At 38.2% G+C, this 24,939-nt stretch overlaps 1 protein-coding gene across 2 annotated transcripts in view; it reads right to left on the reverse strand.

The window, feature by feature from the left end:
- Window positions 1-1,176: 1,176 nt before the first annotated feature.
- UBA2 (ubiquitin like modifier activating enzyme 2) overlaps window positions 1,177-24,939 on the reverse strand; it is a 31,672-nt gene continuing 7,909 nt past the window's right edge. For both annotated transcript variants that reach the window (XM_087827173.1, XM_016221048.2), the window contains 12 exons: window positions 23,902-24,023; window positions 21,247-21,314; window positions 20,659-20,780; window positions 16,859-16,958; window positions 15,777-15,943; window positions 13,151-13,244; window positions 12,929-13,041; window positions 11,366-11,521; window positions 9,589-9,685; window positions 5,373-5,478; window positions 3,708-3,844; window positions 1,177-2,216 (listed from right to left, as the gene is read on the reverse strand). In XM_087827173.1, coding sequence (XP_087683299.1) covers window positions 2,035-2,216; window positions 3,708-3,844; window positions 5,373-5,478; window positions 9,589-9,685; window positions 11,366-11,521; window positions 12,929-13,041; window positions 13,151-13,244; window positions 15,777-15,943; window positions 16,859-16,958; window positions 20,659-20,780; window positions 21,247-21,314; window positions 23,902-24,023 — 1,464 coding nt within the window. In that variant the 3' untranslated portion in view covers window positions 1,177-2,034. The remainder of the gene's footprint in view (window positions 2,217-3,707; window positions 3,845-5,372; window positions 5,479-9,588; window positions 9,686-11,365; window positions 11,522-12,928; window positions 13,042-13,150; window positions 13,245-15,776; window positions 15,944-16,858; window positions 16,959-20,658; window positions 20,781-21,246; window positions 21,315-23,901; window positions 24,024-24,939) is intronic.

A 24,939-nucleotide genomic window follows, 5' to 3' on the forward strand; every position in this document is an offset into this window, starting at 1 on the left:
ACCCTGCTCCCCGGCTGAGACCACTCACACAGGAAAACCACAGATACGAGGCGAGACCTAAAGTGTCTCCACCCTCCAGGGAAGTGGAGGCAGCTTGGATTTGCTAAGTCTAGTTGAGCAAGACCACTAGAGTCAGACCTGACCTGATTTTACAAAAACAGAAAATTAACAGAAACCGCTGAAAAAGACTAGAATTGTTGAACAAATGAAAAGCATTGCTGTCAAAACAGAAACACACCTCTACAGATCAACTCTGCACTTACTGCCGTGTGCAAACGGGAACGAACAAAAAAACACATACAAAATGCCGATTGTTGACAACTGTCTAAAAAGGCAGGTTGAGGTTTTAAGGAATGAAGAGAATTTCTAAGTGCAAATCTTTGGAGTTTTTCAGAATTCAAACTTTCAAAATAGAAAATGATTATCAGTGACCAACCAGTTAACAAAAAATTATTCTGAGCTGGTAGTCCAGGGTCTTTCTGTTACATTAATTCCATAATTTTGAAATGTGTTTCTGGAGGAAAAATGAAACTCCTAAAAATCTAAAAGCAAAGTGAACCCACAGGCTCACAGAGTTGTGGGTGGGGGCCCAGCCTGCCTGCAGTTGCGATCAGAAGGCTGGTCGGCAGGGCACCATGGAGGCATCAAGCAGCATGCTCCCAAGCGCTCTTGTTCAATAGGACTTTTCTGACGGCTTTAATGACATGCCGAACTTACAAATGTTACAAAACAAGGAGTAAGAGTTAGTAAGCTGGGTGGCAAATAGGAATTATACAAAGTGAGACAATATAATAATCAGTTTGAAATTTAGTTAACTGTGGCCAATCAATCAGGCAGAGAGAGAGAAGGGAAACCGCTTCATGGGTTTGTCATCGGAACACCCTCGGCATACCTGTGGGAGGAGAGCACCCTAATGGCCCTCTGGGGTTCAGGTAGAGCTGTGAGTGCCGATCCATCCAGAGCCGGTCTGGCCACATCTGTAGGCTGGACCTGGGCCCAAAATGAATGGAACTCTCAAGAAGGACTCCGATGAAGTGGGAACAACCCAGAGAAGAGTGCAGAACAAAGGAGCGACTCTTGCCCTCTGGAATCTCAACTCCAAGGCTCCAAGTTACTGGGGCTGGCCAAAGATCACTTAAATGTTCTCAACAAAAGGCCAACTATTTACAATCCAAATTTAAAAAGCAACACCGCCATTAAAAGCTTTATTTTAGAAAGTATACTCATCCATGGCAAACAGTGGAGATCTTTTAACTTTCACATCCATTACAGGTTAATTTTTTAAAAGGAAAGAATTTGTATGCCTGCAGAAAATACAATGGATAAACCCAACAAGGCAGCGAACACATGAACTGTGCAGGCATGTACAACAAGTATGCAGAGGCCATTTATTTGGTCCATAAGTTCAGCATAGTCGTATTTGAGTTTTACAAAACATCAAATATAAATAACCTGAAACTGTAACAATACACAAAAATTGGCTTCTTACACAGACATACCAGGCAGTACAAGCTGAAAACTTGAGTAAATTAACATTGTTTTACATCAATATACATAGTGCTAGATAATATTTAAAAACAAGTTTCAATGCAGCACTTGATACTTTTTGAATTCCTTTCAGTTAAGAGTATGAAAATGGTTAGATCTAGGCTAAAAATAATTCTTTTTCTAACCAAAAATAAAGGCATAATATTTATAACCAGGTATCAACTTTACTAAACCACAATATTTTAAACTATTAAATGATACCTAAGGGTATTTACATTAAAAAGGCAACATGCAATTGCGTTGTTTCTCCTCATGACTGGTTATGCAAACGCTTTGTTCAAAGGGTTTGAAAACTATATTCCTACTTTTCATACAGCATACCGCAATGTGTCTAATAGTTCTAGCAAAATGAGTGCTTTCAAAGGGAGCAGAATCATCTTCAAGTCACTGGTGTCAACTTTTTCCCTTTAACAAAGGACGGAACAAACAACCTGGCTCTGCCTGGGTGACCTAATGCAGTAGAGGGCTCTGGGGGGGCACTGCTGTTCAATCTAACGCGATAACATCGCCGAGCTCTTGTGCCTGCTCTGTGCGTGGCCTCTTTGTGCTGATGCTCTCTTTCTCGTCCAATTTCCTCTTGCGACTTCTCTCCTCCTCGCTGACGTCAGCGTCATTTGAAGGGCCTTCCTCATCTGAATCCACTATGAGCACATCATCTTGCTCTTGTGCTTATTTCAGAAAGAAAAAAAAGGAAAAAATGGTTAAAAGTGTGGGAGTTACTGGTGGTTCATTAACATTTCATATAAGTGAAAAGCTAACTCTTCTGATATACACCAGAAAGGCTACCTTCAGGGAACCTTCACTTTGTACATCTCATATTTTTGCACTGGCTTAATGTTTTCTGTAACAAACACCTATTTCTTTTCTAATCAAAACAAAAAATTGTAACAAGCATTATGTAACTCAAATTACTACAGTTCCTTGTTTCTATTTCTCCAACAGAAAAGGGGAGGGTAGAAATCCTAATACTGTGGTGGTGGTGGTAATAAACAACACAACACAACAACAACAACAACATATACACAGCACTTACAATGTGCCAGGAACTGTTCTGAGCACTTTGCAAATAACAACTCATTTAATCATCACAACAACCCTATAAAGAAGATAACATTATTATCCGTTTTCCAGAAAAGGAAACTGAGGTACAAAGAGGTCGACTTGCCCAAGGTCACACAGTAGCAGAGGATGAGGTCAGGATACAAACCCAGGCAGTGTGGGCTCTACAGTACATGCTTTTAACCTCACACCACAGGTGGTTTTGTGCCCTGTTCAACAAACCAAAGGCAGAGTACCTATCCTATTATTGCTACAGCCTCCTAACCTACTCACAGAGGGTCAGTAAACCCACATTTAAAATTATGACTTTTAAAAACCTCCCACAGTCCCTCCCTCAAAGGATGATGGAACTCCCTCTATTTCAGAGAGAAAAGGTCACGAACCCCTGGCCCACAAGTGGGTCAAACCCTAGACAGTCTCAAAGTCCATCTTTAAAACTCTCAGAGAGCATCAGAACTGAGAACCACACTTTAAAGAACACCAAAGACCCAGGGTCAAAGAAATGAAAACAGAAGTTAAAATGTATATCTTTCAGTTTCCTGACTTAAAGAATGAAGAGGGGTGTGTGTAAATGTTGGGGGGGGGGACGACGACATCCAAATCCAGCAGAGTACAGTACAAGCACTAGCACTGAAAACCCAGTGAACAGAGCCTCTGACGCACTGCCCCAGTTATCAGTTCTGGTGAAACTGTGAAAGGCTGTAACTATACTCAGCAAGCATCTGCTCACTCAAAATAGTCAGATGCACTGATCTGTCACCCCTAAATAAAACAGGGATACAAAATCCAAAACTACTACTAAGAATGAATGGTCTTTATGTACTAGAAAACTGTCTGACATGTCTAGTCGTAAAAATCCACTTACAAAAAAATAACAAAATGTTTCTATTTTCAGTAAGAACTTCCCCCGGTCTTAAATGGCTTCATGACGCACACATTCAAAATGCCATTAAAACAATCGATGCCAAACCAACACATACCTCTACTAGTCCCATGGATTTCTACTTTGTCAGCATTCATAAAATAATGATAGTCTGTTTCTATACAGTCTTGCCTGTTGGGTAACTAACAACCAGCTGCTGGCTGGGGCCATGACTCACCTGTGGATGTGGAAGGCTGAGCTCCATCATCACTGCCATTGGTTATGCTTTTGGCAGCATCTTCAGCTTGTTTGGGCCCCACTTTTTCTGGGGCATCACCAACAACTTCAAATTCAACATCCTTTCCTAGGTCTTCACTGTAAAAGAACCACACACTATAAAAGTGGACCAGTGCTGTGACTACGTACAAAAGTAAAGACACTCCAGAGACATACTGTTCCTCAGCTTGAAGAGTATGGTAAGTACACACCAAATATTTGGATTCTGATTTTCCTTCAAAGAGCTAAAATAAAAGTCTAGACTATACATAACAGATTGTTGTGACAATTCCAAACTCTAACTCAAATTGTAAATACCACTGCACCTTCAAATCAGGGAAAGGATGGTTGGTTTGTTTTTTAATGTAAAATAACTTTTATTGCTAAAGCAGAAAACTGAGTCCAAAGCTCTATGGCCCAATGTAACTCTTTGGCATTATTGCTTCAGCTAATATGTGAAAAAATTCTACACTCTACTCTCAGTAATTTGGTTTTAGGAGTAGGATATGTGAATTCTGGGTTTCTCCTCTTTACAGGCAGCACCCTGCTTTTGTAATGCGTTCCCAAAAACATATACAAAAGTTTAATACATGAAAATCAAACAAAAGACTTATAAAGGGGGTTCTGTTTCCAGAAAGCTAAAAAAATAAGATTAAAAGACCCTAATTACGCCTCCTTTTTTAGACACCATCTGATATATTTCCATTTTATTGTACATGTTCTTTGTCTTTTCTTTCACAAGTGAACACAAGCATACTGCTGACATCTGATTGGTGTCTAATTGAGGCTAGAGCTCAATCCTAGCATTATCTTTGGCTCAATTGTCTGACTTTGTGAAAATTATTACTATTAACCCACACTCAGTCTTTCCCGTCATTTTATGCTTTTTATAAACTAAATATATAAGAAGGAATGTTCTCCAAACCACACAAGTTGTATATGTTTGTACAGAGATGTCAATACAGGCAAAATAACTGGACAAAGCTGTTGGTTAAATAGCACCCAAAAGTCCTAAGGGTGCAGTTTAAGGTGATCAATGAGCATGCACAAAAACTGCACTTTGTTTAATAGATAAAATTACCAAGCAGAGGACCATCTATATTTTAATTGTGTTATATATGCACAAATACTCTATAATGCAAGCACTTTGAATGCTTCTTATAAAGGATGTAAAATCAAAAAATATATATATATGTGACCCAGGAATCTACACAGGGTAATTTTAATATTCTCGTTATTGTTATAGATCACAAATAAAATATTTCTTCCTTTCTTCTAATGAATCTTTAAAAGTAATAGAAATTTTTATTCTAGTTCAATTATCAAAATGAACTCACATCTGATTATAACTATTCAAACTCCTGGATTTCTACTCTCTTTCTGATCAGCCACCATCGACAGCAGTTACCCTTAAATATCATTTGTCTACCCCTTTTACTTTTGAATACCCAAATTTTTCTGTAGGGCAAATCTCAGGGAATTCAGTGGCCAACTCAAGCAAATATACTGAGCAGTTTCAAATGAACAGTAGGGTTTCAGGGTAAGAAAACATTTTTTTTCCATCCACTTTATCTTAAGTGTATATATTCAAGTAATTTTTTACACTTAAAATATTAATAGTTCCTACCTATGAAGGATGTTGATCAATAAAGTATAGTCCTGAAGGAAGTCATCCGCTTGAAGCCGGCTCCCATTTCTAATTCCAAATTCTGACAACTTCTTGTGATTATTAGCTAGGAAATTTTAAAGAAATTTAGATACTTTAGCTGTATCTGTATTTCCATGGAGCAGTCACGTCAGCTTAAAAAGGTTAACACCCCACCCTAAGGTGAACTGTGCCCCACCCCCAATTCATATGTTGAAGTACTAACCCTAGGACCTCAGAGCGTGATTTGGAGATAGTGCTTTTTTAAAAAAATCCTCACCTGAGGAAAATTTTTCCACTGCTTTTTCAGAGAGAGTACAAGGGAAAGTGGGGGAGAAAGGGAAGGAGGGACAGAGGCACAGAGACAGACAGAGAGATGTGAGAGAGACACATCAGCTGGTTGCCTCCTACACACGCCCCGACTGGAGGCAGGGAGCAAACCCACAACTGAGGTTTGAGGTAAGTGCCCTTGACTGAAAACCGAACTCAAGACCCTTTGGTGCACAAGCTGATGCTCTAACCACTGAATGACACCACCCAGGGCTGGAGATTGTGCTTTCTAAAGTGATTTAAAAGGAGGCTGTTGGGTAGGCCCTGATCCAATCTAACTGGTATCCTCATAAAGAGCCAGGGAAAGAAACCTCAGAAGAAAACAGACCTAATAAATTTGTTATTTAAGTGACCCTATCTGTGTATTTTGGTATGGTACCCCTAGCAAACTAATCCATTAAAATATTAGGGACTTACAAATTCATCCTTGAACACTCAACTACTAAAACTACATCAAAGGCACCAAACAGAGATTCTGAGAACATTCTCCCATTCAAACCAAATTAATCGGAAATCCTGAAGTGTCAAAGACAACTTTTAGAGTTGTACAAAATATATTATTGATTCTAGAGAGACATCAATTTATTGTTCCACTTGTTTATGCATTCATTGGTTGCTTCTTGTATGTGTGCCTTGACTGAAGATCGAACCCACAACTTTAACCAACTGAGCTACCCAGCCAGGGCACAAAATATATTCTATGCTGCAAACAGGTTATCCACGACAAAACTTTTTAGCAAATTTTATAATTCAGGAATATGAGAAAACTTTAAATACATTTTTTCTTTCTCAACATCAAAACTTCTCAATGAAGAGCTAGTGGGGTCTCCCCAAAATAAACATTACAACCTAATTCTACCTTCCATGTCTTTTCTGCTTCATCGAATATTCCCATTATGCAGAATGTGCTCAGCACCCAGTTAGCACTCAATAAACCTTTGTTACATGGACCATAAATGCTCCAACGAAGAATAATCCCTCCAATCAAACTTTTGGGTGTCACCTATTCTAGAGCCTTTCTGCCTTAATTATGCTTTCTCTCCCACATGTTCAAATGCTCCTCACTCCTGGCCTGTAAAAGCAATCAAGTTTCATCTACAAAACTGCTTCCTATAGCATAAGGATTAGTCAATAATATTGTAATAACTACATATGGTGTCAGGTGGGTACTAGGCTTATGGGGGTGATCACTTTGTACATTATTTAACTGTCTAACCACTATGTTATACACCTGAAACTAATATAATGTTGTATGTAAACTGTAATAAAATTAAAAAAAAATTTTTAAAAAGTCTTCAGTCTGGCTGGGCATGGCTCAGCGGTTGAGTGTCGACCTAGGATCCAGGAGATTGTGGTTTGATTCCCAGTCAGGGCACATGCTTGGGTTGCGGGCTCAATCCCCAGTCTGGGGAGTGCAGGAGGCAGCCGATCAATGACTCTCTCATCATTGATGTTTCTATCTCTCTTTCTCCCTCTCCCTTCCTCTCTCTGAAATCAATAAAAATATATATTAAAAAAAAAAAAGTTTTCATAAAAGGAAAATAAAACCCTGCTTCCTCATCTTGCTCCCTATATGCACCCCCCTCCTTGCAACACTCAGTCCACTTTACTATTTTTGTTGGTGAGGGGCACAGACTGTATAGAACCTGCTGACTTATATCCACAGTGCTTGACACATACTCAGTAAACTACATTTTAAATTCTAGTTATCATATTTCACTTTATGTCATATTTCTTTCTTTAGTTTTTATTATTTCTTTCACTGCTTAAAAGGAAAATGCTTAGGAAGTATCTCCCTATCCAGACTTTGAAACACAGGAACTGCAGATGGTTTCTAGTTATTTTACAAATTTATTCTTATTTTAACCTTCCAACCTACCTGGAGTGTCTTCAGAAAACAATAGTTCCCCCCATCCTTCCAGGCATTCCCCACTCACTACAAACTCCTCAGACCCAACATATTCAAAAGGAAACAGTTACTGTGCATTCTTTCCTGGTTAGTAGCATCACCTGTAAAGCCAGAGTCCTCTAATAATACTACTTCTCTTCACCTGTGCCCTAAATTCCCACCTTGCAAAGCTCAAGTTTTCTCATCTTGCTTCTACCTTAGTAAGAATCCTTCACTCCCCTCATTTGTTTTCCTTCCCTAACTGGCTCCTGCCTACACTCTCACACACTTAACTCACCCTCTGCAAATTATACTAGAAGGTAACCACATTACTCCACTGCTTAAGCCCTGATGGGAGTAAGATATGGGGGGGGGGGGGCGGGCGGAGGGACAGGGACGACAACAAAGATGCATTACATGCAGCCACACAAATCCCTCCAGTGCACCTCCCGTGAACCAGCACTGCTACCCCACATCACCCCACCTTCCACTGAAACAAAGTAACTGTCCATTCCCAAAGCCTTTTATGTTATGCCTTTGAAGAAGCTGTTCATTCTGCCCAAATGCAGACCCTCCTTCTCTGCCCACAGAGTCTGGTCCTTACTTCTTCAAGAACTGGCCCGAGTTCTGTGACCTCCCTTTGACCTTCCCTTCACAAGGTTTCAATTCATACATTCTTTCCCACAGTATTTCTTAGACTGTACTAAATCCACTAGCTGATAATCTTTCCTCTCCTTCCAGGCTATACAGTAATTCAAACCAGAGACTGCTGGAGTACTCATCCTTCAACCATGAATACAGGACCACACGTATCTGAATAAATGCCATCTCACACTCAGCAGCACACGTATTTTGTGGAAAAGGCAACATTAAAGCCACAGAGATTCTTGACCAGTTTCTATTTTTAAGGCCTTAGCATTTGAAAGAGCTGGCTAGAACTAAAAGAACAGTCATGAACAAATTTTTTTTTGGTGAAGACAGCTGGCTAGAATGGGGCCTAAATATTCAACTGGGCTCTTAAAATAGACTACTACCCAGCCAAAACATGGCCTCCAATTACTCATGACCTAAAAGCCCAAACAATTTGACAAGGAACTACACAGCCAAGAAGAATCCTGACACTAAGTTTTAATTTAAAGAAAGCTTAATATCTGAATCCCCATTAGAACCTGGCAAAGTGTACTGAATAAATAGTCAGTGAAGACAAGTGAATAAGTCAATATAGAAAAAAAACAATGCCCCAGATTTTAAAAGTAATGGTACACTGGCAAAATTTGAGTATGAAGAAATCAACTCAATGGTAACCCAAGAGACTCTGAGATGCCAAAGTGACAGAAAAAAACTTGTAAGTCCAATCAGACTGGCTAGTGTAGGCCAAAGGAGGCATAACCAGTACCAATCCTCACTAAGAAAGCTTAAACAGAATGAAATGCATTGAATCTTGTATAACAAACGTAGTAACAAAAGGGATGGCTGCTTGAACCAAAAAAAAAAAAAAAAAAAAAAAAGTCTAAAAAGACAAAACTAGGCACTGACTTTCAGCACTACTTTCTGCTCTATAATAGAAGCAGGCTATGAAGGGTTCCCCACTCTTGGACCGAATACCCAATAGCCTTAGATGACCTACTCTGATCTGACAACCAGAGAAATCTTATTACCAACTTAGCTACAGGATCCATGACACAGGATGACAGTTCCTTCAAAGTAAACAAGAGCACTGAGGTAACTGTAAATGGTGACTGTGCACTGCATTACTGAAAAATAGCCCGAGACACACTGACAACATGGGGTTCCCAAAACTGTAACTGTTGTGATCTCACCAAGGCAACGCCATCTTGGGAGAGCACCTCCTTGACCACATACAGCTCCTTTCAGCTGTGACCTGAGTGACATCTATAGCAAATGGACAAACTAATGTGTACTCCTTCATTTAGGCATCTCCACGCAAATGAGGGGACTGAGTAAATGCATGTATCATACCTTCTGTCTCTCCCTCTTCTGACGATATTAGGATTGTTCCTTTCCCATCCTCAATTTGGACATCTGGTGCTACCATAGCAAATTTTTCTTTCACAATCTACGAGGGGGGAAAAAGATTCAAAATATTAATATATTTAACTAAAGACCATAAAAAACTAAGACATTTTTTTCCATAAAGGGTCTTACTTTCACCTTCTATTGGAAAGGGGCCAAGTAGCTTTGTAAGACACCTTAGGGCAAGTAGGAAAGCAGTGGATAATTCACCAAATTATTTCATGCCTATGTTCCATCCCCATGTTTGACCACTGATAAAGATCAGACACAACTTCCTCCAAATGGGGGACTGAGAACTCCTTGATTAGCTGTTGGTATTTTGTCCATCCCTGCAGATTAGATACTGAGTTAGACACATAATATATTTCCTCTTAGTCTCCATGATAACCCTGTGCTGGCAGATGTTTTACAAATGCAAATTTTGTCATTAACCTAATTCTCAGATGGTCTTCCCTCCTTTCCTAAGTTCCACTTCACTTTAAATTCCAAGATGAATCAAAAGTGATAATATTCTGTGAAATCTAGATGCTCCTAAAAAGGGGGGGAGGGGAACCTCTCTGAAGGCTGGTTCAGTTTATTCTACAAATAGTGGAATTACCTTTAATCTCAAGAATGAGTACATATCAAATACAATTATTTCCTAAGAAAGAAGGTGGGGCAACCACCCTCTGCTGGCCAGTATTCCAAGTCCTGCTATTTCCCTATCCAAAACATAAGATCCAGTCAACATGCTCTGTATATCCATTTCTGGGAGAAAGAACATTCCCTCTTAAGAATCCTTTAGGACCAGGAAGGTCTAGGAGGTATGTAAATATGTAACATGATGATGGATATAATCAGAGAACAATCTGAAGTGATCCCGAAAGTGGGAAGCGATATTCATTGGGGTAATTTTTGATACCTTCCCTAATAAAAAAACTAAACTAGCAAGTTTAGGAGGAACCTAAAAACCAGGTCATAGAACCAGACCACATTCTAAACCCCCATATCCCTCACTCCGGAGTGCTAACGGTGAATGCAGGTATATAAATGCTGCATCTCCTGCCCTGGCCGGTGTGGCTCTGTTGATTGGTGTGTTGGCCCCTTCATCGAAAGATAACAGGTTTGATTCCTGGTCAGGGCACATACCCAGGTTGTGGGTTTGATCCGTGGTCAAGGCACGTGTGAGGCAACTGATCAATACTTCCCTTTCCTCCCTCCTCCCCCCATTCTTCTAACATCAATGAAAAACATATCCTCCAGTGAGGATTAAAATAAATAAATATACGCATACATAAATAAATAAAATAAATGCTGCATCTCCTTAACACATCAGAGTCAGGACCATCACCAGACCATCTTAGGACACCTCCTGTCTGCCAAAAAATACAGAATTTATACACTATCTGGGAAACAGAATGAGCAAAGTGTCTCTTGCTTGTCAAGATACGGTGCCACATCTGGGATACCCATGGTGCACTTTCTGGCCAAATACAGCTAATTCCTTTCAGGGATGTGAGGCACATATTCTGGAACCACAGAGAAAAAAGCCAGCAGGATCCCAAATGGGAAAGTGACCAAGGATATCAGAGCAACACACTCCACTAGCCAGTCTTTCAGAGCAGCTACGTGGCTTTGAGTTTGTTACCTCAGTAACACAGTAAACGGCAAAAGGAAACTTGAATGGTTTTTAGGAAAAGGAAAATGAACAAACTTGTGGAAGAGAACTGGCCTCTGAACTTACCTTATCTTGTAATGTGAGAACGGTCACTTTATGGACATTCAGTCGCACAGTCACCTCTGGCTTGCTGGCACATACGTAACAATTAGGGTTGGGCGGATCCAGTGCACAAGGCACAAGGAGCTTCTTCCTTGGGTTTGGTTGTTTATTCAAAAAAATCTTTGGAGAAGAAAAAACACAAGCAGAAGTCAGAAATTCAGGTCACTCACAATTTTATACACCATACACTCTGAAGTTTAGTGTCTCTTTTTTCCCCCCTTTCTTCTCCCCACTCACTCCCCCACCCCAGCCTTCCCTCTGAGATCCCTCAATCTGTCCCATGCTTCTATGTCTCTAGATCTATTTTGTTCATCAGTTTATTTCGTTCATTAGGTTCCACATATAGTGAGATCCTGTAGTACTTGTCTTTCTCTGACAAGCTTATTTCACTTGAAGTTTACTGTCTTACTTACTGTACAGTCAATAAAAAATGACTTAAATATTCCCTTCTAGATGGCAAAAAGGATAAGGAATACCATGACCGTGAGAGCCTGATTTTCCAACCTTCTTTTCAAATTAGCTACCATGTAGGGAGGGGAGGGGTGGAGGTGGAAGAGGGCACAGAGGGGATAGTGATGGAAGAAATAAAAAAAATAAATTAATTAAAAAAAATAACTACCATATAAAAAGCTGAGCTTACTGAAAAGAAATCCCTTGTATTGAAGACTAGACTATCCTGCAAACTAATTTAGCAAAACGAAGGGCTTAGCCATACCCATCTCTGGTACCATTAAGTCAACTTTTGGGTGCCTTCCTAGGGGTTCTTCTTATCAATTTTAAGCCAACTTCTCAACAAGACCAATACGTTAATACTACCAATTAATGAAGATGCTTTCACAGATGTACGGAACCAACGTCTTTGCCTTTCTTTCCTAATTTTCTACAACTACAACATTAACATTTATGTAATTAGGAGAAAAAATAGTGTACTTCTGGCACTATAAGCACCTATCTACCACTTCCCTAATACCCAAACAAAAAAATATCCAAGGCAAATTTTTAAAATGCCACAAATTTAAAAAGGCCCTAACCTCATACTAATGCAAAGCTGGGAGAACACTAGCCAGATTCAATACAAACAAATGTCAGGACAACACTGAAACTAATAGACAAATTCTTGTCTTTGTGACTGCCAGGTACTGTGGCATTTGCTAAGATTAACTCTAAAGAGTTAAAGGGTTCTGAAGTATCAGGAGGAACACTATGTAAAGTATAGGATTGTCTAACCACTATGCTAAATACCTGAAACTAATACAAAATAATATAAAATGTAAATCATGACTGGAAAAAAAAAGAACAGGGGACTATGAAACAACCAAACAAAATTTAAAACCCATAAAGAACTCTTAGCACTCACAAGGTAACCGGAACAATTATTTTTCCATTGCTTTAAACCAGTTTTATTGATTTTTTTTTTTTTTTGATTTTTTTTTAAGTTGACAGCTTAATGTGCTTTTTAATAAAACCCTGCAAATATATATTACCTTACAAAGAGAGTGAATACAAAATACAAATGGAAATACTCACTGTTCTACACTGGTCTATTTTTCCTGATAAAATCTTCAATCCTTCCAATACTATTAACCCAGCAATCACTGCATTAGTAGTAGCGATAGCAGGAATAATGTTCCCTGCCATTGCTAAAATAAAATAAAATTAAAAAAAAAAAAAAAAGATGAATATGTTTAACAATTAAAAAAGAAAAGAATAACTTAGCATTTTAGATGATACAGTTGAAGTACAACTTACATTTTATATCAAATCTGCTCTTCATATTCATACTGAAAATATGCATCCTGAGGTTTGCAGCAGAGGTGACAAAATCCATTGCAGATGGGTCATCCTGCCAATAATTTAAATAATTTAACAAGTCTCCCCACAATTTTATTAATTTGACTAGTATTACTTTCAGAACAGTACTTTAACATGTTTATAACATTACTTGTCAGTCAACTAGAACAGGAGATGGCCTTATAATAGCATGGAGATTGGATGAGTACAGGCAGGGTCTTATCATCAGCTCCTCTGACCCAGGAATGCATTCAGACAAGAATGCCATGAGCCACCAGGCTTCTAGGAACTCAGACACCAATTCCATTCATTGACAATGGCAATCCTTCCCTGGGTCATTAGTACAAGCATACCTCAGATACTGTGGGTTTAGTTCCAGATCACAATAAAGTGAGTATCATAATAAAACGAGTCATAATCTTTTTGCTGGTGGAGGGTCTTGCCTTCAATTTGTTTAAAACACATCCACCCTGGCTGGTGTGGTTCAGTTGGTTGGAGCGTCACCTCGTGCACCGGAAGGTCACCAGTTCTATTCCTGGTTAGGGCACGTATGGGAGGCAACCAATTGATGTATCTCTCTCACATCGATGTCCACTCCCTCCAAAATCATTTTTTTTTAAAAAACCCACAATATCCGTGAAACGCAACAAAGCAAAGTAAAAATGAGGTATGCTTGTAATGAGAAGGTTGTTTGACAAGCACAAATTTCAGGCAAAGAAATGGAGGCTTTTGTTTTTGTTTTTTTTAAATCCTCACCTAAGGATACTTTTCCCATTGCTTTTCAGAGAGAATGAAAGGGAGAGAGAGAAACATCGATGTAAGAGAGAAATATCCTCCCTGGAGCATCACCATTGGGGCCCGGGATTGAGCCTGCAACCTAGGTACATGCCCTTGGCCGGAACTGAACCCAGGACCCTTCAGTCTGTAGGCCAACGCTGCAACCACTGAGCCAAACCGGCTAGGGCGAAATGGAGGCTTTTTTGAGAAAGCTGTTTCATTAACGCCTCAGAAACACCTGGACAACTCCTTTCGGATTTTCTTCTCCGAATTCCCTTCATACACACACCACTCTTCGACACTTGCTATTTCTTTTCAGAAATGGCAATACAATAAAAGCTTTCCCCTGACAATTTATATTCTTCCTGAAACTATATCCTACTGTAATCAGATTTCAGGAAGGTTTCCTGCTTTCCTGAGAAGATACTATCCTACCCTACAATTCAGAAGCACCAAAGCAAGAAGAAAAAGTATTGACAGAAAGTGGGTCCTCTATATGTTTACTGGCTGGCTGTGTAAGCTCAGGTAAATCAACACCCCCCCCCCCCCCAAATTCCTCAATCTGTTAAACAAAAAAAATTTACATAAACATCTCATAGCGTTGTGGTGAGAGTTAAGTTAAAATACTTAACAGTACCAAACACAATATCCATCAATTACTTCCCTAGGCAACTGGCTTATCACACCCATTAGGTGTAGATTTTACTCAGAGGGTTATAATTCCCACTTCCAAAGTTTTGTTATCTAGCCTGTGTATGGATGAAAACCTCCTGAATCCCTATTATAACAATAATAATAAAAATATTTTTTAAAACAGTTACTCCTTATACCACATATACCTAGAAGACTGTTTACAAGAACCCCCCAAATCTAAATTTACTAGCTTCATTTTTAGATGTCTGATTCAACCACAGTTTCAAAATTTGCACACATAAAAATATCATATTGGTTTGCTGATACTGACTAAACTTTCTCCCTTACTTTAAAACTCATGGCAAATCTTTACCGTCATAGAAACATATAAACTTTGTATCAGATATATCACTTATGGCCTTAGAAAATAATGACAACAATTAAAAATAAGTAAAACTGATCAAACCTCAAAACATGACAATCTAGCCCTGGCCAGTGTGGCTCAGTAGGTTGGCTGTTGTCCTATGCGCTGAAAGGTTGCCAGTTCGATTATGGTCAGGGCACAAGCCTGGGGTTGGGAGCTTAATTCTCAGTAGGGGGTGTGGAGGAGGCAGAGAATTGATATTATACTCTCACTCTCTCAAAATCAGTAAAAATCTTTAAAAACATATGACATCTAATTGCAAAATACTATTATATATTAACTTATAAAGATAACCATATCTCATTTTTATCCTGAGAGATCATAGACCTCTAAAATAATTATACTATTATATTGCAACAGAAAAGTAACTACATTACTTTCAAGGTCAAAGTGACCCAAAGCTGTTGTCTCCAAAAGGATTTTGACTTCTATAACAAATCTATACTACACAGGAAGCTTTCTAAAGTCTGTAAAACATTTTACTCCAATACATATTCACAGTATGTGAATTATAAACCACGAACACACTAGAATCTAAAATGACATTTTATGGTATTTCCTGAGTTCATGTATAGAAAAATCACAGTTCATTGTAATAATTAAAGATAAAAACATCTAAACAAGATCAACAGTGTCCTCAAAATCTGGCAGAATAAATGATATTAAAAAAATTACTAGCTTCTGATTACAGTTCAAGAACTAAAATATAATCTGATATATAAGTAATTGCCGCACTACTTCAAAACGAACCTTGTCCCAAATGAGCTCAGCTCCATCCCCTTTTTCTGCTAAATGAACTCTCAGAGTCTCAATGCTCTTTGAAAAAAGTCGTGCATAGCTCTTTACATCTAGAACCTGCTGGTCTTTTAGACCTAAATGGGGTTCATTTTGTTGATCTGCTGCATTGATTTCTTCTCCTAAGGGAAAAAAATATTAGAAATTTCACAATTAAACATCATTCCTCTACTATTTTAACAATTCAATGCCTGACTAGTAAGAAAATAAAGTAACGCAAATTTTATTAAAGTAATTATCACTATGACACGTATATTTGTACAAGAAAATTGCTAATACTGAGATGAGAAAGGTGCAAGACGGTTTCAGAACCTCAAAGGGTTACTGGAGGATTCTGGGATATAATACAGATAAGCATCATGCCCAGCGAACAGTAAGCACTCAATGAGTGGAAACTACTACAGTCACCCTTAAATTGGTCCATAAATTCAAGTATCCATTACTGTAGAAAACTGCTCCAAACTGGCATCCCTAATCTCCTGGGACCCTTTAAGTTCCAATGTGCTGACCACTGCTATGTATACATCAATTGCAATACAATTCAGATAAAGCAGTGTGTTGAGGGGGAGTGGGATAGGAAATTGTCACTACTGCAATAGTTTTACTCTTATTTAAAATTAAGTTTCTAATTTAAATCTTAAAGAGATAATCACACAAAGGTACAAAGATGTATGTACATATATACTCAGCACTACACAGTGTTTCAGGGAAAATATGAAACAACTAAATGTTAACTGATAAAGGACTAAATATTATTTAAAAAAACAAGTCAGAGCATATGAATTTACATGTAAAGTACACACACAACTGCTTGTGTCTATGTTCATAGATCCGACTACCAGACATTCCCTAAAGCATTAATAGTGGCTATTTCTCTAGGTGATAAGATTTCCAGTGATTTTCCATTCTTCATACATTTCTGAACTGTTTAAACTTCTTACCATGAACATATACCATTGTCAAGAAACAACAGGGATAGTTCAAGACTGAGGGAATTTCCAACTCAGGCATTCCGAAAGCGAAAATGTATCCTTTACCTTGACTCTGAACTTCAGCCCAGTCCAATGGAACTGGAGGTTTCCTTTTCCGCCATAGTTTGTCCATTGTCAACAGATATCTGATGTCGTCTTTAAAAAGCTTTAAAATAAACAAATAAATAAATCCCATGAACCTTACAGTCCCTAGGCTGATAAAATACAAAAAATTTCATTGACGTATTATCAATATTACACGATAAAATCTTCTGATTAAAGACATGCCATATACCAGTAGACAATTTTTCCCCCATTTTTATTTATTGACTTGAGAGGAGAGAGAGGGGGAGAGGGGGAGGGGGGGAGAGAGAGAAGCACAGATTTGTTGTTCCACTTGTTTACGCATTCACTGGTTGATTCGTGTATGTGCCCTGACCGGGGATCGAACCCACAACACCTTGGCGTATTGGGACAACGCTCTAAACAACTAAGCAACCTGGCCAGGGCCTAGACTAACAATTTTTATAAGAAAAGCAACTTAACGCCCCAGCCAGTTTGGCTCAGTGGTTAGAACGTCAGCCTGTGGACTGAAGGGTCCTGGCTTCCATTCTGGCCAAGGGCACGTACCTCAGTCGCAGACTTAATTCCTCCGCCCCAGTCCGGGGTATGTTTGGGAGGAAACCAATTGATGTGTCTCTTTCACATCGATGTTTCTCTCTCTCTCTCTCTCTCCCCCCTTCCACACTCTCTGAAAAGCAATGGAAAAAATATCCTTGGGTGAGGATTAAAAAAAAAAACAACACAAAAAAAACCACCCCACAACTCAATCAAGCCTTTTGTAAAAGGAAATTTGACACAGAGCCCCTACATCTGAGACAGTTAAAAGCAGAGGTGCTGAGGAAAGCAGAGTAAGGGAACTCTGAACTATGCTGACTGACCCTGCCCTCCCAAGTGACCTCCCTAAGGCTTCAAAGATAGTCTGAAGCACAATCATACCAATCAAGGGACTAAATAAACATACATCAACCCCGCAAGAATTGAGCACAATCACTGAGCCTAGAGATACCATTTAGCATTATCTCCAAGTCTGTGGACACATACCAATAAAGCAAACACTCTAAAAGTTATTAAGAATAGAATTTCTTTGAAATGTGCCCCACCCCCAAAATAAACAAAAAAAATTACTATTTCAAAAACATAAACATTACCACACGTAGATTGAAAGACTAGCATATAAATGCTATGTGATAGCATTTCAAATGATTTCAACATTCTTAGTTGCATTTTCTATTCCTACTTGATTCATTGAACATATTTATTATATTTTTCTGCTATGAATTTAGATTTGGCTTAATAAAAAAAGTTAGAACTGTATTATTTCTATCAAAATCTATTCAAGTCCATCAATATTTATTAAGCATCCTTAATCTTTGGAAAACCAGCCAAATGTACAAATGATAAGAATACAATTTAGTGTGAAAATCCCATAGTTGAAGTACTATCAGAAATTTTGTTGTATCTATCTGAGAAATGAGGCAAGAATTCAAGGAGAAGGTAACATCTGAAATGGGTAGACAGGCAAGGAATGAGAAGTCCGATATGATATGGGTCATAAATGTGGCTGGAGACATTCTGCAGAGGACCTTCAGCACTTGACGGAAGTGTCTTCCAGGCAATGGGAAATAAGCACTGTTTTCCAAGCACATGCTCCATGTTCTTTTTTTAAGCCAATTATTAAATGCTAGGAGTCCCTCCGAGTTCTTTACTGAAGCATCTTCACACTCCTTTTTCTATAAACCTATGAATCCCTAATACACGTCTAGTCCAAACTTCTCTACTCGCCTATAAAATCACTTGTTATTTCTCCAACATTTCATAGGAATCCTATCTCCTTCCTCTATGCTCCAACCCCTACACATCTGCTTCCTACAGCACCTACCTCAGAGAATAGTACCTCTGTTCATCCTACTGCCCAGCAGGAAACCAGGTATTAATTCCTTACCTCATACATCCTAAGTCCTGTTAGTCTACTTTTCCTCCATGCTCCACTGGGAATACAGTGACACTATAGACTACCTTTTAATGGATTCCCACTGTCTTCGTATAACATCCTTATCATAACCAAGAAAACCCTGCCTGATCTAGCCTCAGCTTACCCTTACAGTCCTCTTTCCACTCCCCCTTTAATGGGAATGACCTCGGTACTGCAACCAAGACTATATGCTACACTCTTATCCCTACCCTTAGTCTTTAAAATCTTAGGGTGAAATGTCACTTCCTCTGGAAAGCCTCTTTGCAACCCTTATACTACACTAGGTCTAATAATAATGTCTAATAATAAGATTAAGTCTACTTATTATTAAAGGATTCCAATGCAACTGAACCTAATGTCTTAACACTGAATCTGAAATTACTTGTTCAATGACTTCCGCCAGCCGGGCATGGCTCAGCGGTTAAGCGTCGACCTAGCATCCAGGAAATCGGGGTTTGATTCCAGGTCAGGGCACATGCCCTGGTTGCAGGCTGCAGCCATCAACGACTCCCTCATCACTGATGTTTCTCTCTCTCTCTCTCTCCCCCTTCCTCTCTCTGAAATCAATAAAGATATATTAAAAAAAAAAAAAAAAAAAGTTTGACTTCCCCTCTAGTCTTTGAGTTCCCAACAAAGAGCAAGGACCCTAATTTTCTGTCTCGCTCCCCACTAAATCTCTTGTACTTTAAAGTGGTGCCTGACACATAGCAGGTGCTTAAAGTTACCTGTTGAACAAAAGATCGGAAATGTATGTCAGAGTATTCTTGGCATTCAACCGTTGCTCAGATTGGAATGGAAATAGGTATGTAGATACCAGTTTGGAAAATATTGTCGCTATCCATATCAGAGTTAAGTGCATTTTAAGTATAATCAAAATAAAAACCATTTTTTCAAGGAAAAGGCAACAGTGAGAAAATAAACGCAGTAGGTTTAAAAAGTCACCCTGTGACATGTGTGGACAGTTAGCAATGATGAAATATAAGCTGGATGAAGTAATACGCCATTTGTTTAGGTCAGTGAGACCTTAACATGCTAGAAAGCAGACAGCGGGAGCCAGGAGAGGTTTAAGATGCAGGGCAGAGAGAAAATAGTGTATGGTACAAGGGGAAGGCAAAATAGCAGGCAGAAGACTTAGCCTTTACTCAGAGACTTCCCTCAAACAGAAGGGAAAAGAAAAACAAATTTGCAGTAAAGTGGGACATTCTTTTAACAGGTAAATTATGTCCAATAGCTTCAAACCTGCTAACGCATCTTTAAAGTCATCTGCTTAGTGAGGGTAGCAAGAATATATTAGGCAGTTTAAGAAGAGCTGAGAAAGTTTCAAGTATCTGTTAGATAAACTTTTAAGGAGCAAAGGTAGAAGAAATAAAAAGACTTTAAAATATAGATCTGAGGGCCTGAGCTACAATTAGGTAGATCCAATTAAAATAATCTTGAGTATTCCTCTAGAAATATTGATCAGGCAAGCAATATATACTAACGAAAAGGGATTCAGCCAAGAACAAGAGGCAATTCAGAACATGTCAAACTGCCAACAGAAGATTTAAACACGAAAAGTATGGAAGACGAGAAACAGCAGGAACCAAAGGCCAGTTTAAGGAAAACCAACTTTCAGTGAGAGTGAGAAGACAACCAAGAGTGTATTAGCCTCTGTATTTTACCTCCTATAAAGATGCTACACTGACTTAGTATAGATGCCAAAATTTCAAAACCTGCTTATCTTGACTACATCAATCAATTTATTATGACAGTAATAGGCATAAAAAGCATAATTCAATTTCATGTACTATTTTAAAACAAAGCAAGTCCACAATCATAAAGTAAACCTAACCTTAGTAAAAAGTTTAACTGGATCATATCCAGTTGACTTAGCCCATTCCTTTGTGGAAATACGTTTAATGTCACCATCTTCATTCGATGCTCTGGCTCTGGCTTCAGCTTCCATTGGTTCCCCTACAAAACAAACACCACTTTTATTTTCAACTGTAATAAATTTAGAACTAAGCTCTCAACCACCTTTGGAGTAAAAAAAGTCACTCATGGAAGTCACCTGCACACAACACATTTTGAGTTCAAGGAGAAAGGAAATTAACACGCTCATTGACATCTTTATTGTACCTCAGTTTCTGAAGGCCACAATTTCTGTAGAGCAGTTCAAAGTATAAACCTGTAATCAGACCTGGTAACAACTCCCAGCTCTATTTACTGGGTCTGTGAAATTTCTCTGCACCTTGATTTTCTTACCGGTAAAAGGGAACTACCCATTTTAAAAACATTGTTTTAAAGATGAAATAATACATCTTAAACATATAATATAGTATCTAGCACATAACTGAATTTTTTCCCCTTAAGCTATCAATATTAAATTATAAAGGCAGTGCTCACTAATAAGAAAACGCATCCCGTATCGTTTACTCACAGGAAGCTTCGGGGTCAGCTCTGTCAGGGGATACCTCTTGATCAGCGTCTTCTTCCCCAAACAACTGGCTACAATTCGAAAGTAGTAAATATTTATGTACAACAAAATATTCTGAACAAATGTTTTTACTTTTCCAGCTTCCTCACAGTAACTTAGAATAACCCAAATCTTTAATAAGGATGAAGAACAACTGATAAATAATGCTCCATAAAGTTAAAAATATTCAAGTGATCTGTTGACAGCTTGCATCCTAATTTCAACTGCAACACAAGCGAAGATAAATTTTAGTAACTTATATTCACTCCCATCAGCTAGGCTCTGCAAATTCATATGCTAAAAACCTTTGATCAAGCCCTGGCCAGGCAGCTCAGTTAGTTAAAGCATCATCCCAATATGCCAAGGTTGCAGGTTTGATCCCCAGTCAAGGCACATATAAGAATCAACCAATGATGCATAAATAATTAGAACAAAGTATCAATGTCTCTCTCACTACCTCCCCTCTCTAAAAGTCAATTTAAAAAAAATCTTTGACCAAGAGACAGGTGAACAACTTTTACGTTCCAACTTGGCCACACTAATGTTTGTGAAGTATACCTGCAACTAGTGTTCAACGAACATCACACACCTGCTATGTGCCAGGTGCTGCTCTAGGTGCAGGAAACACAGCAGTGAATAAAACATTTTTATGGTAGTGTCATTACTACTGAGGAGACTTAAGAAGCAACATAAAAGTAGTAAGCTGAAATTCTCTTTTGTTAATCAAATTATCCCCAAAACTGTTTAATTAATAACACTCATGGGAATATAGTTTCCCAATCTTTCCTCAAGCACATGACATATGAGAAAATTATTTTAAAGGACCAAAAAGCTACACCCAGGTTGTGGCCTCAATCCCGGGTCAGGGTGTATGTAGGAAGTGGCCAATATGTGTCACTCTCACATCAATGTTTCTCTTTCTCTCTCCCTCCCTCCCACTCTCTGAAAAGCAATGGGAAAAATATCCTCTAGTGAGTAATAATAGTAATAGTAATAAAATAATAGTAATGAAAATAAATAAAACTAGTGTCTGCTGTAGGTTTCTAGAAGATATATTTTTTCAAGTTGATAAAGTCTTTTTTCATTGTACTAAGAAATTTTATCATTAAAAGATGTATGCTAAATTTTACCAGATGCCTTTCCTACTTTTTTAATCCTCACCTGAGGATATATTTCTATTGTTTTTGTTGTTGTTTTTTGAGAGAGTAAGGAAGAGAGAGAGAAACATCGATGTGTGAGAGAAACATCAATTGGTTGCCTCCTGTGAGTGTCCCAATGGGGGAAATCAAACCTGCAACCTTTTGGTATACGGGCCGACACTCTAACCGAGCCACCCGGCCAGGGCTAGTTTCTCTTTAATTTTTTAATGAAGTGAATGACACTTAAAGATTTTTCTATGCTGATATTTTGTATAGGATTTTTGCATCTATATTTATGAATGAAAATGTCTTGCAATTTTCCTTTTGTCCCATAATGGTCTTTACTGATTTTGCTATCTAAGACATAATATAGCCCCATAACATGAACTAAGTATTTAATTTTTTAAAAAACTTCTCTGGAAGAGTTTATGTAAGATTACAATGATATACTCCTTGTAAATTTAGTGAAAATCACCTGTAAATTCAGAGATCTGGTGCATTTTCAAAAGAATTTAAATGACTGATTAAATTCCCTACGGCATAGTACTATTTGGGCTTTCTACTTTTTGAGTAGGTTCTGAAAGGTTTTTGGGTTTTTTCAAGTAAATTTATCCAGATCATTACAATTTTAAATGTACTGACATGGTCTTCTCTTATTATCATTTCCATTCTGTGCTGAGATTACATTCCCCACTTAGTTATCTCTCCTTTTCAAGATCAAACTTGCCAATTTTTTTTCTTTTTTCTCAATTATATCCTTCCTTCTAATTTTACTGAGTTTAGTCTGTGGTTCTTTTATAATGTAAGCTGGATCCTTACCTCATTAATGTTCACCTTTCTCCATATATCTACGTCTATAACTTTTCTTCCACCTACCACATTCGAAACATCCCACAAGTTTCACATGTAGTATTTCTACTATCATTACAAACTATTTTTAACTTCCATTTCATTTTTAATCAGTGAGCTATGTATAAGTATGTTTTTATATCCCCAAAGATCACAGATTTGTATTCATTTAGTTATATGCCTGTCTCCAATATCACACTAAGTTCATTGCATACAACAGGCATGCAATAAATGTTGGCTGAATTGAATCCAAGAACTATCACAAGGAGGCTACTAAAGTATCCCTTCACCACATTTAGAATAGCATTCACCACAAGTACAATCTCTCTAAAATTTGAAATAAAAAAAATGACTCCACCAAACCGGTGTGGCTTAGTAGTTGAGCATCAACTCATGAACCAGGAGATCACGGTTCGATACCCAGTCAGAGCACATGCCTGGGTTGCAAGCTCCGACCCCCCGTAGGGGGCCTTAAGGAGGCAGCCGATCAGTAACTCTCATCATTGATTCTTCTCTCTCTCTCTCCCTCTCCCTTCCTCTCTCTGAAATCATTAAAAAAAATTTTTTTTTTAAAGACCTCATTTTCTATCATAAGTAATAAAAATAAGCCCAGAAATATATATATTCTTACTTAAACAAATACTTTGCCCAAACGATGCAGTGAATAGGTTCTGAAGGTGTATTACGAATTGTACAGCCAGGAAAAGTTCTCTGAGTTGGTTTGGGATGACATTCATAACACTCGGTCACGCCCTGAAAAGTCAGAATGTGAGAAGAAGTGTTACCCCAAGAGGTTGGCTTCTCAATAAGGTAATAGTGTCATAAACATTTCATTCATTCATCTCCATCCCGACTGGGTTGTATACTGTCAAGGAAATTTTTAAATATTAGTGACTACAAAATCCTTTACAGAAAAGGAACTATAATATAAATGCTAACTAAATCAACCACAGACACAGCTAAGGCTAAACCAGGGCTCCTCTGACTACTGGACCAGTGAACACTGCTTACAACAGCCAAATAAAAATTACCGAACCTTAGTATCAAATATGAGAACTTTACCTTGATTGCACCAAACAGAAAGAAAAACTACGAGAAAAACAAACAGTTTTCCATCCACTTGTCTCTCAAAGCCATGGAAATCAGTTATTTAAATATTATTTATAAGCTTTCCCTAAAAATTAAGTGAACTAAAAGTAATTATTAATTTCAAGAGCTATCTCGATACATGGAAAAATACTAAGTATTATCAAACCAAATATAAATATTCTTCATGTTGCTGACAGGGTTACCTTTTAAGTTACACTGTAAGAAATCCCTAGAAGTTCACAGTACCTGAGACAATTTTTCAAAACCATCAGATGAGTATTTTTCCTCTCAGCCATTCTCAACCTCAGTTTTAATACATACTAGCTAGCATCTCAGGATCATGGTAATGAGAATTATCCTTCTAATAATGGTTAAAGAACCCAAACCTGCAAATACTGTTTTAATATAAATTGCAGCAGATCCAGGTTTTTCCCCATAATACCATTTCTGGGGTTCTTCCAATATGTTTTATTGGGGACAGTCACATGGCAAGCAGTTATTCCTCGTTTCACAGGCGAGAAAGAGAGGACTGCCTTGACCTAACAGCAGATCTGAAGGCCTCCACTGATTTAATTAAATT

This window comes from Miniopterus natalensis, chromosome 18 (assembly GCF_054644295.1).
Source record: "Miniopterus natalensis isolate mMinNat1 chromosome 18, mMinNat1.hap1, whole genome shotgun sequence".
Taxonomy (NCBI): Eukaryota; Metazoa; Chordata; class Mammalia; order Chiroptera; family Miniopteridae; genus Miniopterus; species Miniopterus natalensis.